The sequence below is a fragment of the Otolemur garnettii genome, unplaced genomic scaffold (genome assembly GCF_000181295.1).
Source record: "Otolemur garnettii isolate 467f Iridium unplaced genomic scaffold, OtoGar3 scaffold00109, whole genome shotgun sequence".
In the NCBI taxonomy this organism is placed as follows: Eukaryota; Metazoa; Chordata; class Mammalia; order Primates; family Galagidae; genus Otolemur; species Otolemur garnettii.
Window position 1 is genome coordinate 1,967,668 of NW_003852504.1, and position 16,535 is coordinate 1,984,202.

General features: G+C 38.0%; 1 protein-coding gene across 1 annotated transcript in view; it reads right to left on the reverse strand.

Moving 5' to 3' along the window:
* ZNF280C (zinc finger protein 280C) overlaps positions 1-16,535 on the reverse strand; it is a 48,192-nt gene that overhangs the window by 17,257 nt on the left and 14,400 nt on the right. Inside the window, exons 6-11 of the mRNA XM_003796970.2 lie at positions 16,307-16,416; positions 13,440-13,660; positions 10,011-10,168; positions 8,757-8,857; positions 7,735-7,881; positions 1,457-1,588 (exon numbers count right to left, since the gene is read on the reverse strand). Coding sequence (XP_003797018.2) covers positions 1,457-1,588; positions 7,735-7,881; positions 8,757-8,857; positions 10,011-10,168; positions 13,440-13,660; positions 16,307-16,416 — 869 coding nt within the window. The remainder of the gene's footprint in view (positions 1-1,456; positions 1,589-7,734; positions 7,882-8,756; positions 8,858-10,010; positions 10,169-13,439; positions 13,661-16,306; positions 16,417-16,535) is intronic.

Here is a 16,535-nt window from a genome sequence, read left to right on the forward strand (position 1 = left end):
CGGGCTGGGGATTCGAACCCGCCACCTTAGGTGTACGTGGCTGGTGCCTTAGCTGGTTGAGCTATAGGCGCTGAGCCAAGAACCCATCATTTTAAAAATAGCAAGTATATACTACAATAGATAGGTCTCCCATTTATTCTAATTGGTCAACCAATTAAACAAAAAATATCTTGATATCTATTGTTATTATAGTTTTATATTGATGGCAGTTATATTTTAATATGTATTTTAAAGAATTAGGAGTCAGTGAGAATTACATCAATATCAGAAGAGCCCCTTTCAATGACGATTGCTTGAACCCGAGGAGTTTGAGGTTGCTGTGAGCTACAATGCCATGGTATTCTACCCAGAGTAACACAGTAAGACTCTTGTCTTAAAAAAAAAAGAGGCCAGAGAGGCCAGGTACAGTGGCACGCACCTATAATCCTAGCACTCTGGGAGGCTGAGGCAGGTAGATTGCTTGAGCTTGCAAATCCTAGACTAGTCTATGCAAGAGTGAGACACCATCTCTAATAAAAATAGAAAAAAAAGCTGAGGCAAGATGATTTCTTGAGCCCAAGAATTCAAGGTTGCTGTGAGCTATGATGACACCACAGCACTCTACCCAGGGTGACAAAGTGAGACTGTCTCCAAAAAAAAAAAGTTTATAAAAAAAAGAAGCCAGAGGAAACATGTATATAAGGCAAATAGGAAAATTCGCAGTCATACGTGTGCTTGCTCACCAGAAGCAACAATGCTATCCAGAAGCAGAACTTGCTTCTCTAACAGTAGATTCAGTCATACTAACTTTAACAAATCTATGATAGTCAAGGCATTATATGCTGCAGACACATAAACATGATTCCTGATCTCAAACACCTCATAGTTTAGCAGTTGAAATAAACACAATGCTAACAGAGTAACTCAAAAACAGTCCATAGAACACTGAAACAACCTGCTGACTCAGTCTACAGTCAATCTAGTTGTATTACCAATACCACTCTAACAAAGCACATGTCAATCAACTAAAAACCAATGATTTTAAGTTATTCTAAGCATAAGAATGATAAAACCTAAAAGTAAAGCCTTAATAACAAGCAGAAGTCAATTTAAATATTACATTCCATAAATAAAACTAGATAGAAGTTTATTTCTATTACACAAAATATTAAAATACAACTTTTTTTTTTTTTTTTGAGACAGAGCCTCAAGCTGTCCCCCTGGATAGAGTGCCCTGGTATTACAGCTCACAGCAACCTCCAACTCTTGAGCTCAAGCGAGTCTACTGCCTCAGCCTCCCAAGTAGCTAGGACCACAGGTGCCCGCCACAGCACTCAGCTATTTTTTGGTTGTAGCCGTCATTGTTGATTTGGCACCTGGGCTGGATTCAAACCTGCCACCTTAGGTGTATGTGGCTGGCGCCTTAGCCACTTGAGCTACAGGTGCTGAGCCAAAATACGACATATTTAAAACTCACTTTTGTTCCTGGAGGCAATCCCTCTAGTTCCTTAGGCTTTATAAATGTACGATGCTGTGCCTTATGATCCATTTTCTCCTTGCAGGTCAAAAATTGTAGTCTGCATTTTGTGCAACGATGAATTCCTTTTTTCTGTTTACAGAGAATATTAGAAATAATAACTTCTACCACCACAAATCCTGGGACCTGAAATTGTTCTTTTTTTTTTTCCTGAAATTGTCCTTAATTCCAATATCTAAATAATTTAAAATAACAATGTTTTATCATCTCCCACCACAGATAATACAAAAATATTTCACTTCTAAGAAGCACTCTTTACATTAGTATTTGAGTTTCCAAGGTATGTTACCAAGTAAGTATCTAACATGAAAAATCTTATCAATTAGGTTCTAAATGGAAGTCCTATACTGATTATAGAAGAATAAATGAGAAATGATTACAATCAACTGCTTGAGAACCCCTTGACTGAGTCCTATTCCAAACCTACTATTATTTTATCAATGGAAAATAGAACCTAAGAGAAATTTAAGTCACTTGCCTATAGCTGGTAATATTCTTTCTATTCTACGTTATCAATGGCAATATTTATGTATATATGCTCATTAATTAGAAATGTATTTTATATGTAAATTTAGAACATGTACAAACACAAAAGAATGTCTTCTTTATATGTGTATCTCCATAAGCATCACTATTTCCATATCAAACACAATCATTCAGGAAAACCAAATGAGATAACATATATGAAAGAACCTAGAACAGTTACTGGCATACAGTAGACATTTGATGAATAAAAGTTTTTCATAAAGTTCAAAGCAATATATAAACATAATGTGTTTGTATTACTATTTTAGTTTCATCTTCAGACTATTTTACAAGTGTACTGCATTGGATCATACATATCATACGTACAGTCAACATAAATACACATGCTCAAGAAATAGGGGGAAAGAGAGGCAAGACTTAACCAAGACACAGAGAGCAAGTTAACAGGACAGAATTCTCCAGAGTACAGTTCCTAGAAATCTTCTCTACCTATACCTATTACCTCATCCAGTTTCATGACTTTAAACAACATCCATCCAATTGCCTACTCGACATCTCTGCTTGGTGTCTAACAGGCATTTCAAATCAACATGGACAAAATTAAACTCTAGATTCCTATCCATCCACCCTGAGTGGGGAAGGGCACAAAATCTGTTCCTTTCCTAGTCTTCTAAATATCTCAGTATTTGGAACCTCCGTTCTTGCAGCTGATCAGGACAGAAAAAAAAATTAAAACAAAAACTTGGTCACTGTTATCTGTTCTCTTTCTCTTATACCCCACATTCAATCCATTATTAACATATGTCAGCAATACCTTAAAAATTTATAATCTTTCCACTTCTCACCTCACTGCTACCATCACTGTTTAAGCCTGGTATGAGACTTCTTATAATAGCCTCCTATCTTCTTCCTATTTCTACCTTCCCCCCTTACAGTCTGTTCTTCCCATAGCTGTCATAGTGACCTTAAAATGTCATGTATCTTCCACATACTTAATCCCTTAATAACACTCCAGAATCCTAGCTCTGGCTTATAAGACCCTCTGCAATCTGGCCTGCATGCTACTGCTATAAAACTCATCTCCTACTATTTTTCCTCCCACTTGTTTACTGTGCTTCGGCCACACTGGCATCCTTGCTGTTCCCTGAATGACCCGGGTATATGCACACCTCACTGCCTACTTACTGTTCCCTCTGCCTAGAACAGCAGTTCTCAACCTGGGGTCGCGACCCACAGGAACTGTATTAAAGGGTCGTGGCATTAGGAAAGTTGAGAACCAGTGTCCTAGAACACTGTCTCACAGAAAATTACATGGCTTATTCCCTTATTCCCTAAGAGGCCCTCTTTGCCCACCCCACAGAAAAATCAGAAACTACTCCTTTACCTGAGCCCTGGCACTCCCTATCCACCTGTATTTTCTTCCCAAAATACTTACCCACCAGCTGGCATATACATATATATGTGTGTATATATACATTCAGACATCAGAAAGACATACATATACACACTATCTTTTTCTACCATAATATAAATTCCAGAGGGCACAAACTTTGCTTTGCTTATTTCTGTATCCCCAATATCTAAAACAGTCCTTGACATATATTAGGCACTCAATATTTGTTAAAGAAATAGTGAGGCAGACAGCAAGAGACTGACAACACACACGAGCAACAGTCACAATTTAACTAGTGTAAAATGTGTGCCATTTCATTCAAGAAGCATTTTTTTTTTGGTATAATATGATGTTCAACTAAAGAAGGAGTGATTTATTCCAAGCGTAGAGAAAAAAGTGTGTTGAACTTTTTCAGAAACATTGAACGATCTGAAGAATTTTCAAGGGTAATTCTGACTATAATTTCTGCCTTTAGACCTAGTATCAATGTAGAATATGAGTCTGTGGTAAAAGCTTAGGCTCTTAAGTCTATTTTTGGCACTGCCACTTATTAAGAAATATGTCACTGGGCAAGTTACATAAGGTTTATATTCTCTATAAACCTTTCTTCATATATAAAATGGAAACAATAGTATACCTGCTTCACAGGGTGATTGTGAGGATTAAATAAGATAATGCATTAAAAACACAAGTAATTGTCAAATGGCAAGTGAGTAGTTTATGTTACCTACTTACTGTCATTATTAAAGAAGCTAATGAGAATATTTAACACATCTGGGCTCTTTCATGCTTCCTTAAAAGTTGTACAAACTGACTGCTAGCTCTAAAATCACTCAAGACATGATATATTACTTTTAGGAAAATGTTGTAACCAAAGTCTTCAAAAAAAATAAAATGAACCATGCAGTCAACAAATTCTTACTGTCTAAATCTGCACTAATAATGTCATTATAATTACAAATTTATAATCCTGCTCAGCTCTGGTTTTTGAGTCTGTTGTGAATAATGACACAAATTGCAAATACCTTAAAGGGAAGCACGATGATCCTTCTTATCAATAAGAATCCTTTCACAGTTGACAGCTTACCTCTTAGGTACTTGTAACTTAAAAATCCTGAAATAGACTCAATGTTTATGTCTCCTCCGATTTATATGCTGAAATCCTAATCTTTAATGTGACAGTATTGGCAAGTGGAGCATTTGGAAAATAATTAGATTATGAAGGTAGAGCCTTCATAAATAGGCTTAATGTCCTTTTAAAAGGGACCCCAGAGGGTGGCGCCTTTGGTTTAGTGAGTAGGGCACCGGCCCCATATACCGAGGGTGGCAGGTTCAAACCTGGCCTCAGTTGAACTGCAACCAAAAAATAGCTGGGCATTGTGGCGGGGTCCTGTAGTCCCAGCTACTCGGGAGGCTGAGGCAAGAGAATCACTTTAAGCCCAGGAGTTGGGAGTTTGCCGTGAGCTGTGTGATGCCACAGCACTTTACCAAGGACAATAAGGTGAGACTCTGTCTCTACAAAAAAAATTTTAAAAATTTAAAAAAAGGGACCCCAGAGAGTTCTCTTGCCACTTTAATCCTGTGAAGACATCGTGAGAACATGGTTATCTACAAATCAGGAAGCAGGCCCTTATCAGTGTTAAATCAGTGCCTTGATCTTGGATATCACAGCCTCCAGACTGTGAGAAATGCCAGTTAAGTGTTTGTTGCTTAAGCTACCCCTTCTATGGTAGTGTGTTATAGCAGCCCAAACAGACTAAGACAGCATTGTGGCATACTGGTGGTCCCCAAGACTACTCCCAGATTTGACGACTCAGAAGAAGGACGTATAGGACTCAGATGTTATACTCACAGCTATGATACATTATAGTAAAAGTAAACAGAGCAAGATTACTAAAGTCAAAAGGTGTGTTGGGTAGATTCTAGAGGATATCAGGCACCAGCTTCCAAGAGCTCTCTCCCAATGGAGTTGCACAGGACACAATCCCTCAGCAACTACCTGCAGCAACATGTGTAAAATGTTATTTGACAAGAAGCTCTCCCAAGTCAAAGAGCTCAGGTTTTTTATGGGACTAAGTCACCAAATCGTCACATGCCCAGAAGAAAAGAAGGTGGTCGTTATATTTTTTCACAAATTATGTAGACAAGTGGTTCAATATGGCTCCAGCTATATAACATACTCTTATCAGTTAATAGCATAGGGACATTAGGAGCTCAATGTCTAGGAGTTAGCCACAGGCCAGTTATATAAGCAGGCCCTTCTGAAATTGTATAATATTTGAGCAACTCAGATCTGCTGGGATAATGCTTTCCGATACACATGGCAAGTTAACCCATTGTTGACTGGCAATTTTATGCAGAAGCTATCCCATGTCACTGGCTATTATTCTGGTGACATAATGAAGAAAGCTTTTATAATATCCTACGTTACCATGTGTTTTAAGAATTGCAATAGCTGGGCAGCGCCTGTGGCTCAAGGAGTAGGGCGCCGGACCCATATACCAGGGGTGGCGGGTTCAAGCCCAGCCCTAGGCCAAAACTGCAAAAAAAAAAAAAAAAAGAATTGCAATAGCTAATGTAAGCGTAAACACAAAGTTAACTCATGATCATGATCTGTCAACGAAGTCTGGGCAGCATGAAAATATAAGTTAACTCATGACCTGTCAGCAATGTGTTAAGACATACAACTTAGGGTATAAAAATCAGATAAACCACTTATGGACACAGCCCACATATTGTGCAAATGGAGAATACAATGATTAAGTTTTAGGAACATTAATGTCTCTTGCTTAGACTTAAAATATCTATTAGCACATTAAAGGTTCTGAAAATCCTGTTTTAAAAACAACCCTATTAGCCCGCGCGGTGGCTCACACCTATAATCCCAGCACTGTGGGAGGCTGAGGAGGGAGAATTGCTGGCGCTCAGGAGTTCAAGACTCGCCTGAACAAAAGTGAGATCTCGACTGATGAAAAAAATGGAAAAACCCAGCTGGGCGCGGTGGCAAGCGCCTGTAATCCCAGTGGCTTCTGGAGGCTGAGGCAGCGGGATGCCCACAAGCCAGGAGTCTGAGGTTGCAGTGAGCTACTAAGCCACTGCACTCTGCTCTGGGGCATAGGGTGGGACTCTGTTTCGACCCCCCCCAAAAAAAAAAAAACCGGAAAGAAATAAAAAATAAGCAAGGAAATAAAACAAAACAAACAAACAAACAAAAAAACCCCCAACCCTATTAAATTTGAAAACCCAGCCATTTACCAAATCATCTTTACTAGGAACAATTTTAGAGGGGAACATTTATTAACATCTGATTGAACACGGTTAGGGAAACCCTAGAATACAAAAACTTTGCTTAATGTTCTTAAGGGGGAGGTGGCCTATCAGGATAAACAAATTTTAAGTACATTAGTACCATCTTAGTCATAATACAGGTAATCCTAAATATGTCTGGAAATCCTTTTATGATTTTTTTTCAATTAACATGAATAAATTGGCTCTACAACGAAATCAATAATAAAGAACATGTAAGGATCTAATCAGTGAGGAGGCAAAACCTGATTATATGATCAAATTCAGTAAATCCACTGACTTTTGATTTTAGAAAAGGTACTGTTTCTGTTTCAAATACTCAAGAATAGCCCATTTCATCAAAGTTTTCAGCCCAAAGGACCGTCTTAATTGTTTCAGGAAAAGAACCAGTTAAGCAAAAATCAGATTTCAAGAACTATATAGCAGAACTGGCAAAAGTCACACAAGAAACAAGTTATAACTTAAATATAGTTCTTTGGCACAGTTCACGTATCTGGTAATAAGTGTTCTTGCTGTTTCCTTTGTTATTGGCTACTACAGAAGCCCATTCTGGGTCACTGAAGACAACCACATGTCTCATAATAAAAATTGGGCTAGAAAGTAGAAATAAAGTTTGAAGAGAAAGAGGAAAACAGACGGTTATGAGTACTAAATCTTATCTTCCTCAGTTCAATCTTATTTTTTTCCCTTCCATTGATAAGCACCTTCAAAATCATCCCCATTCTCACCATTCTTAGACCTTGAACTATCCAACCTAAATGTTCCATTCATCTTTCTGTTTCCCTCCATTCTAGGATTGCTATTTCTAGCTATGCTTCAGAACTTTTACTACTTATGAGCTTCAGTGTCATCAGAAAGCAGGCAAGGAAAAGAAGTGAAAATTTCATAAGCAATTCAGTGTAAATTATAAATTGTTTGTGTCAGTTAGAACAATTTTGTTTTGTGTCCAGAAGAAATCTAACCAATGTTCTAAGATATACACCTGTATCTTTTCACAAGACAACATGAATAAATGAGAACTGCTTAATCTCACCTGATGCTTCATGTAGTGATTCATGTAGGGGGTTGCCATTTTACTAACTTTGAGGCAAAACGGACATAGCAAGTTCTTAGTGTTTTCATGGGATGCTCTAAAATGAGCTTCTACATCAGAAAACGTTGAGGCTCTAAACTGGCAAACCTAGAAATATAAAGAAGGCTTAGTTTAAATTGAAATTTTATAACTTATATGCAATCATATCAAAGTAGCAGTGACAGGTCATTTGTTTAGAAGAACATTATATACTACTAGTTCAAGCTCTGCTTTCTATACAATCAAGAATCCTATTACTGCAAGTAATAATCTTTGAAATAAAAATGTTACCTTTCAAAGTTTCTGTATATATTCCAAAATATAGCTAGACATTCTTCTCTTCAGATCTACCACTCACTATTTTGATATAAAATTTTAAGATGACATCTCTTGTTCTATAAAGCTTTTCCTGCTCTACTCTCTTCCTTAGATTTTTTATTTTTGAGACAGAGTCTCACTATATTGCCCTCAGTAGAGTGCCATGGTGTCATAGCTCACAGCAACCTCAAACTCTTGGGCTTAAGCGATTTTCTTGCCTCAGCTAACTGAGTAGCTGGGACTACAGGCACAACACCCAGCTTTTTTTTGTTGTTGTTGTTCTCATTTTTGTTTAGCAGGCCCAGGCCCAGTTCAAACCTGCTAGCCTTGGTGTATGTGGCCAGAACTCTAGCCACTGAGCTACAGGCACTGAGCCCTATATTCTTTCTGATATGATATAAGCCCCTTTATCTTTCTTCAGCAGGGCATATAGTTTAGTGCAGGGGTCAGCAAACTAGGGCCTGTAGGCAAAATCTAATCCACTTCCTTATATACAATATGCATGAGTTAAACCAAAGAAGTTTCTACTAATGAAGACAGTCTTCAATTTCAGTATAGTAATTAATTTTGTTTAAATGGCTAAAAAAAAAATCAAAAGATAATACTATTTAATGGCATGTGAAAATTAAACAAACACCCAAGTACACAATAAAATGTGTGTGTACCTGGCAAATATATGGCATTTCACCGGGTTTATGAGTGTCCTTCATATGTTGTAAGAGAATATGCTCTGTATCAAATGATAATTCACAGATTTTGCAAATAGCTGAAAGTGAAAAAAAACATATTATAGCACTTTGAGTAAGTAAATAAAAAAGATTCTCTTTTGTACATCCAAAACAATGACAACTACTAATGATAGTAAGAGCAGCAACAGCAACAGTGATGGTCATACTACCAATTCTATAGCTGTTAACTCTTGACTATTTTTCTAAGGATATTACATCAGTTTATTTAATTCTCCTAAGACCACTGAGGAAGTGTTATTTTTATCCCTGTTTTTCAGATGAGGAATCAGAAGTACAGAAAAATTAAGTGACTTGCTTGAGTTCTTGCAGCTGTATTAAGAGGCAAAGCTGGGATCTGAACCCAAGTTGTCCACCTCCAGAGTCTGTGAATTTTAACTACCACTGTAGTTACTTTTTGTATTTAAGTGTACACCAAGGCCACTGACTTCAAATCTGAAAACCATGTAGTCTACTCTGAGTGTTCTAATTTAGTCACCTTTGCACAATGCATGAATTATGCCAAGGAAATTTTCAGTAAAGTATTATTTACAAGGGGAACTTTAATTTTAACAACACATTTTTTCTTTTATGTTTCTTTTAGAGATAGAATCTCACTATGTTGTCCAGGATGGAGTACAGTAGCTATTTAAAGTCATGATCACAATATACTATAGCCCCTGAACTGGGCTTAAGCTATCCTCCTGCACACTATAGGCATGTGCCATCATGCTTGGCTTTAGTAACAAATTGTATTTAAGTTTATAAAAGTTATAACTTATTTTTCCATTTTCCCTTCAAATTAAAAAGTCTATTTTTTTTTTTTTTGAGACAGAGCCTCAAGCTGTACCCCTGGGTAGAGTGCCGTGGCATTACAGCTCACAGCAACCTCCAACTCCTGGGCTCAAGCGAGTCTCCTGCCTCCGCCTCCCAAGTAGCTGGGACCACAGACGCCCGCCACAACGCCTGGCTTTTTTTTGGTTGCAGCCATCATTGTTGTTTGGCGGGTCCGGGCTGGGGATTCGAACCCGCCACCTTAGGTGTACGTGGCTGGCACCTTAGCCGCTTGAGCTATAGGCGCCGAGCCAAGTCTATTTTTTATTCTTATTTTTCTGTCAGAATGTTTGAGGGTTCCTCACAGTTCAGATAATCAAAACCAGTAATATACAGGACTTCAATGAAACTGTTACTTACTAGAAAACTCATGGGGTGTGTGTGTACTCTCAATGTGGCATTGCAGCTGGAAAGGTGTAGGATACTGCCGGTAGCAGTGCTGGCAGGTGGTATGGTTTCCCCAGATCTCACTGTTCTGTTTCTCAAGTTCCAAATGGTGTTTCAGATGGTTCATAAACCTACAGATGATTGTCAATAGGTGCAAAAATTCAGATTTATAACTATAGAAAAAAATCTCACAAATATTAGAACCTAAATTTTAAAAACGTAGTTGTAAGACTCAATATCTCTCTAAGGCTTGAAACCCCTCTAGAAAAATGTGCACTTTAAATAATTTACTTTTATTAAGTAAACATTTTTATTTCATTTTTGTTTTTCAAATAATTCATTACTATATTATTAATGTAGTCAGTATAAAATTATCACTAATCTGCTGTAATTCTTCTTCATCATTTGAGATTTAACAAATTCTTTTGGCAAAGAAAATTAGCAGTATTCTTCTCCGTACATGAAATACTATTTACATTTTAAAAACAAATACCTAAAGGAAAGGATTCTACCGTCAAAAGCAGCTATAGTCATAAGAGAAATCCTTTGACGGCCTTGAAGATATAATAGGTTTCAGCTGCTTCAAAGATAAATTACTGGCATTTTTATTTGTGTCTTGGTTTCCATATGCATTCAATAGCAATTTTAATGCTTATAATTACAAAAACCCTTTATTTTATGTAATGATACTGACTTACCGTTAATACAAACTGTTCATTTTTCTGGCAACTGTGTCTTTTGTAGTACCATCCATTTTTCAGTTTTACATTCTGCTATTTCATCTTTTCTAAAAGGCTTTTTATGAGAAGCTTAAATAGCAGAGAGTACAATATAAAGGGGGACAACTATTTCAAAAAGCTTACTGAAAGCTTTTTGCTGAATTTCAAAGTAAAAGTATTCAATTAAAACATCAATTTTTTTTAATCGGACAAAAGCCTGATAACTAGGATCTACAGAGAACTCAAATTAATAAACATAAAAGAGCCAACAATCCCATCTATCACTGGGCAAGAGAGATGAATAGAACCTTCTCTAAAGAAGACAGATGAATAGCTAATACATGAAAAAATGCTCAGCATCCCTAATTATTAGAGAAATGCAAATCAAAACCAGCCTGAGATATCATCTAACCCCAGTGAGAATGGCCCACATCACAAAGTCTCAAAACTTCAGATACTGGCGTGGATGTGGAGAGAAGAAACCCTTTTACACTGCTGGTGGGACTGTAAACTAATACAAGCTTTCTGGAAGGCAGTATGGAGAACCCTCAAAGAACTCAAACTAGACCTCCCATATGATCCTGTAATCCCATTGCTGGGCCTCTACCCAGAAGGAAAAAAATCCTTTTACCAGAGGCACACTTGCACTAGACTGTTTATCGCAGCTCAATTTACAATCACCAAAATGTGGAAACAGCCTAAATGCCCACTAACCTAGGAATGGATTAACAAGCTGTGGTATACCATGGAATACTACTCAGCCACTAAAAAAGATGGAGACTTTATATCTTTTTTATTAACCGGGATGGATGTGGAACACATTATTCTTAGTAAAGCAGCACAAGAATGGAGAAGCATGAATCCTATGTATTCAATTCTGATACAAGGACAATTAATGTCCTAGTACATGGTGGTGGTGGGGGACACAGGGTATGGTGTATCTTTGGGGGGGCCGGATACAATTATAAGAGGATCCTTATCTAACAAATGAACAAATGCAATAAATGTAACCTGGTTCTGTGTACCCTCAATGAATCCCCAACAATAAAAATAAATAAATAAATAAATAAATAAATAAAATAGCAATTTTAAGACCGGGTCAACTATTTACAATTATTCACTATGAATACCTAAAGAAAACAGTTTTAAAATGAAGTGACAATGTCATCTACCTAGATAGTAATCATGAATTTTTTTTTTTTTTTGGAGACAGTCTCAAGCTATTGCCCTGGGTAGAGTGATATGGTGTCATAGCTCACAGTAAGCTTCAACTCTTGAGCTCAAGAGATCCTCTTGCCTCGGTTTTTTTTTCTTTTTGGAGACCGATCCTCAAGTTGTCCTCGTGGGTAGAGTGCCGTGGCATCACAGCGCACAGCAACCTCCAACTCCTGGGCTCAAGTGAGTCTCCTGCCTCAGCCTCCCAAGTATCTGGGACCACAGGCGCCCGCCACAACACCCAGCCACTTTTTTTTTGGTTGCAGCCGTCATTGTTCCTTGACGGGCCGGGCTGGATTCAAATTCACCACCTTAGGTGTATGTGGCTGGCGCCCTAGCCACTTGAGTCACAGGTGCTGAGCCTTGCCTCAGTTTTAAAAATAGATTTTAGTAGAGATGGGTCTTCCTTTTGCTCAGGCTGGTCTTTAATTCGGGAGCTGAAGCAATCCACCTGTCACAGCCTCCCAGAGTGCTAGGATTACAGGTGTGAGCCACCACACCCAGCCAATCATGAAGGTTTTAACATATTTCTTTTTCAGGGCCAGGCATGGTGGTTCATGCCTATAATCCCAGCACTCTGGGAGGACAAAGCAGGTGGATTGCCTAAGCTCAGGAGTACAAGACCAGCCTGAGCCAGAGCAAGACCCCCTCTCTAAAAATAGCTGGGCATTGTGGCAGGCACCTGTAGTCCCAGCTACTTGGGAGGCTGAAGCAAGAGAATCGCTTACACCCAAGAGTTTGAGGTTGCTGTGAGCTGTGATGCCCAGCACTCTACTGAGGGCAACAAAGTGAGACTGTCTCAACCCCCCCTAAAATATCTCTTTTTCAGACCTCTAAAACATTCTTTAGAGGCTCAGCACTCATAAGCACAGTTGTTATGGGGCCAGCCACATGCACCGAGGGTGCCAGGTTTAAACCCACCTGGGCAAGTTAAAAAACACTGACAACTGCAGTGGAAAAATGGCCGGGTATTGTGGTGGGTGCCTATAGTCCCAGCTACTTGGGAGCCTGAGAGGCAAGAGAACTGCTTAAGCCAAAGAGTTAGAGGTTGCTATGAGCTGTGATGCTACAGTACCAAGGGTGACATAGTGAGACTCTGTCAAAAAAAAAAAAAAAAAAAGGATGGTGCCTGTGGCTCAAAGGAGTAGGGCACCAGCCCCATATGCCGGAAGTGGCGGGTTCAAACCCAGCCCCGGCCAAAAACTGCAAAAAAAAAAAAAAAAGTAATTTTCCCCTAAGTTAAAAATACATTTTTCTCCTCACTTAAGATATGACAAAAATACAACAAGACGTATCCAGCAATCAAAGTTCTAAAATCCAAGAAAGTACAAAAGCTTTTCAATGTGATAACTTGCCATTGTTCTTAGCAGAAAGTGTAAAACTGTTTAACTAGGAAGGCACAAAAAAAATAAAGATACAATATTCCTATTTGTATTTTAAGCAGAAATAAAAATCAGTATTTACATACCTAATATTATTTTTAAGAACTTTCAAGCAACTGAAGCATTTAAAAGTTGTGTAAGTCTTCTGTTCTTCCTCAGCAGCTCCTTCATGTTTTCCATAATAAAAGTCACTAACTAACATGATCAATTTTCCTTTCTCTGAATCAGTCTCACTTTTGTTTTCAACACTTGGAAATTCTTCTTTAATATTTCCTAAGAAGTTATTTACCATGTCTGGACAACAATCCTGAAAGAGAAAAGAATATATAAAAGCCTAATTTAAATTTTTTTTTTTTTTGAGACAGAGTCTCACCTTGTACTCTACTGAGGGCCATGGCATATAGCTTACAGCAACCTCAAACTCCTGCGCTCAAGTGATTCTCTTGCCCCAAACTCTCGAGTAGCTAGGATTACAGGTGCCTATCACAATGCTTGGCTATTTTTAGAGGTGGGGTCTTGCTCTAGCTCAGGCTGGTCTCAAATTCCTGAGCTCAGGCAATCCACCTGCCTTGGCCTCCCAGAGTGCTAGGATAGGTATTATATCTTTTAAAAATTAGATACCAAAAAAAGATTCTTCATTTACAACTGGGGCCAGATGATGTAAAACTATACTTGGCAATATATATGGGACGATATTCACCAAAATGTTGTCTTCCTTCTTTATATTTTCTAAAAATTTCAAATAATAGACATCTACTATCTTAATAATGAAATAATTTCAAAAACAAATTGAAAACCTTATGATTAGGGATGTTTATATATCTAATACCCTTTTCCTTGCAATTGTTCTCTCCAGATATTAATACAGTAGAACAGGGGTCCTCAAACTTTTTAAACAGGGGGCCAGTTCACCATCCCTCAGACCGTTGGAGGGCCAGACTGTGGGCCCCGGGACAAGTCGGCTGCTAAGCAGGACAGGCAGTGGCGGCAAAAACACCCAGTGGGCCGGATAAATGTCCTACGCAGGCTGCATGTGGCCTGCAGGCTGTAGTTTGAGGACGCCTGCAGTAGAACCTCTGTAAGGTGATCACCCGAGAGACTGCCAACATATGCAGGCAGTCAACGTAAGGAAGTAGACGTAATGTACTGATACATACATGTATTTATTTGTATAGCTTTTATTGAAGAATATGAAATCATACATAACAAAACACAGCAAAATCGTATACACAGCAATCATACAAAAACAACATTTACTGTTTTCTCATGGTTTAATCATTCTTTCTGAAAAACAAGAGAGTCAATTTTAGACTATTTCTTATATTCTTATTACAAACGTAAGGGGAGAAAGCACTCTCAATGCTGGCTACACCACTCAGCATAACTGGGCATTTTTACACAACAAAATAACTTCAAACGCATTATCAGATGTTTGATTTCCTCTTCTTTTGGAGTCTCTGCAATTTCTGTGTTATCCTCACTTGCTTTTTCTACTTCATTAGGTGCTTCATGCACTTTTACAATGCTCTGTACTTTGTTCAACTTTGCTTGGAAAATTGCTTCTCGGTCAGGTTCATGACAGATAGCCACTTCATCATCTCCTGCAATAAAACCTTCAAAATTTACTCCTTTGAATTCTCACATGGGAGAGGGACTGTATGATGGGGCCAAACTCTCTTGAAACACTCTGTATGGCTGAATTTTGATGCAAAAATACTCAATAATATCTTAGCAAACAATTCAACAACACATCAAAAAATTATATACCATGATCAAATTGGCTTTATCCCAGGGTTACAAGGTTGGTTCAACATACATAAATCTACAAATATAATACATCACATAAATAAAATAAAAAACAAAGACCATATGATTCTCTCAATTGATGCAGAAAAAGCTTTTGATAATACCCAGCATCCTTTCATGATCAGAACACTTAAGAAAATAGGCTTAGCTGGGACATTACTTAAACTGACAGAGCTACCTCCATACAGCAAACCCATAGCCAATATCATATTGAATGGAGTAAAATTGAAAACATTTTCACTTTGATCTGGAACTACACAAGGATGCCCTTTGTCTCCACGGCTATTCAACATAGTAATGGAAGTCTTAGCCATCGCAATCAGGCAGGAGAAGGCCATCAAGAGTATCCAGATGGGGTCAGAAGAAATCAAATTGTCACTCTTCGCGGATGACATAATCTTATACCTGGAAACCCCCAGGGACTCAACCATAAAACTCTTAGAAGTGATCAAGGAATACATCAATATCTCAGGATACAAAATCAATACTTACAAATCAGTAGCTTTTATATATACTAACAATAGTCAAGCTGAAAATATAGCCAAGGACTCTATTCTTTTTACGGTAGTGCCAAAGAAGATGAAATTTCTGGGAATTTACCTAACAAAGGACATGAGCGGTCTCTATAAAATAGAGAATTATGAAACTGTGAGAAAAGCAACCTCAAACTCCTGGGCTTAAGTGATTCTTTTGCCTCAGCCTCCCAGTAGCTGGGACTATAGACACCCACCACAACGCCCAGCTATTTTCTTGTTGCAGTTGGCCCTAGTGGGTTCGAACCCACCTGTCTTGGTGTATGTGGCTGGAGCTGTAACCACTGTTCTATGGGCACTGAGCAAGATAAACTTCATTTTTAAAAATTTTATGATGGGAGGTGGAGTCTGTGACTCAAAAGGGTAGGGCGCCGGCCCCATATGCCAGAGGAGGCGGGTTCAAATCCAGCCCCGGCCCAAAAAAAAAAAAAAAATCATGACGAGGAAGGATTTTAAAATCTTGTATAAAGATCATGATTGTAAATTATCAACTTTTAGCTAAGCTACATGAAATACCAATATAACAAGGTTTTTGCATTTACTGTATGACAATCCTTAATATTTTCAAGAATTTGTAAACATTTTTAAAAACATAATTTTGAAAAAGGTTTTACCTTCATGTGGCATTTCAAAGGATCCAAAAGGTTGAACTGAACGTTGCATTTTGGACAAGTTCCTGGAAGAGGTTCTTCAGGTTTACACACAGGTGATGAGGTATTTGTACCTAAAATAAATTAAGGACTTTAAAAACTCAAATTCACCTTTGTAAAGCCTTAAACAACCATTAATAATAGTTCTAAAATTCATCCCAATTTCTGAAATTTATGTATAATAATAAAATTT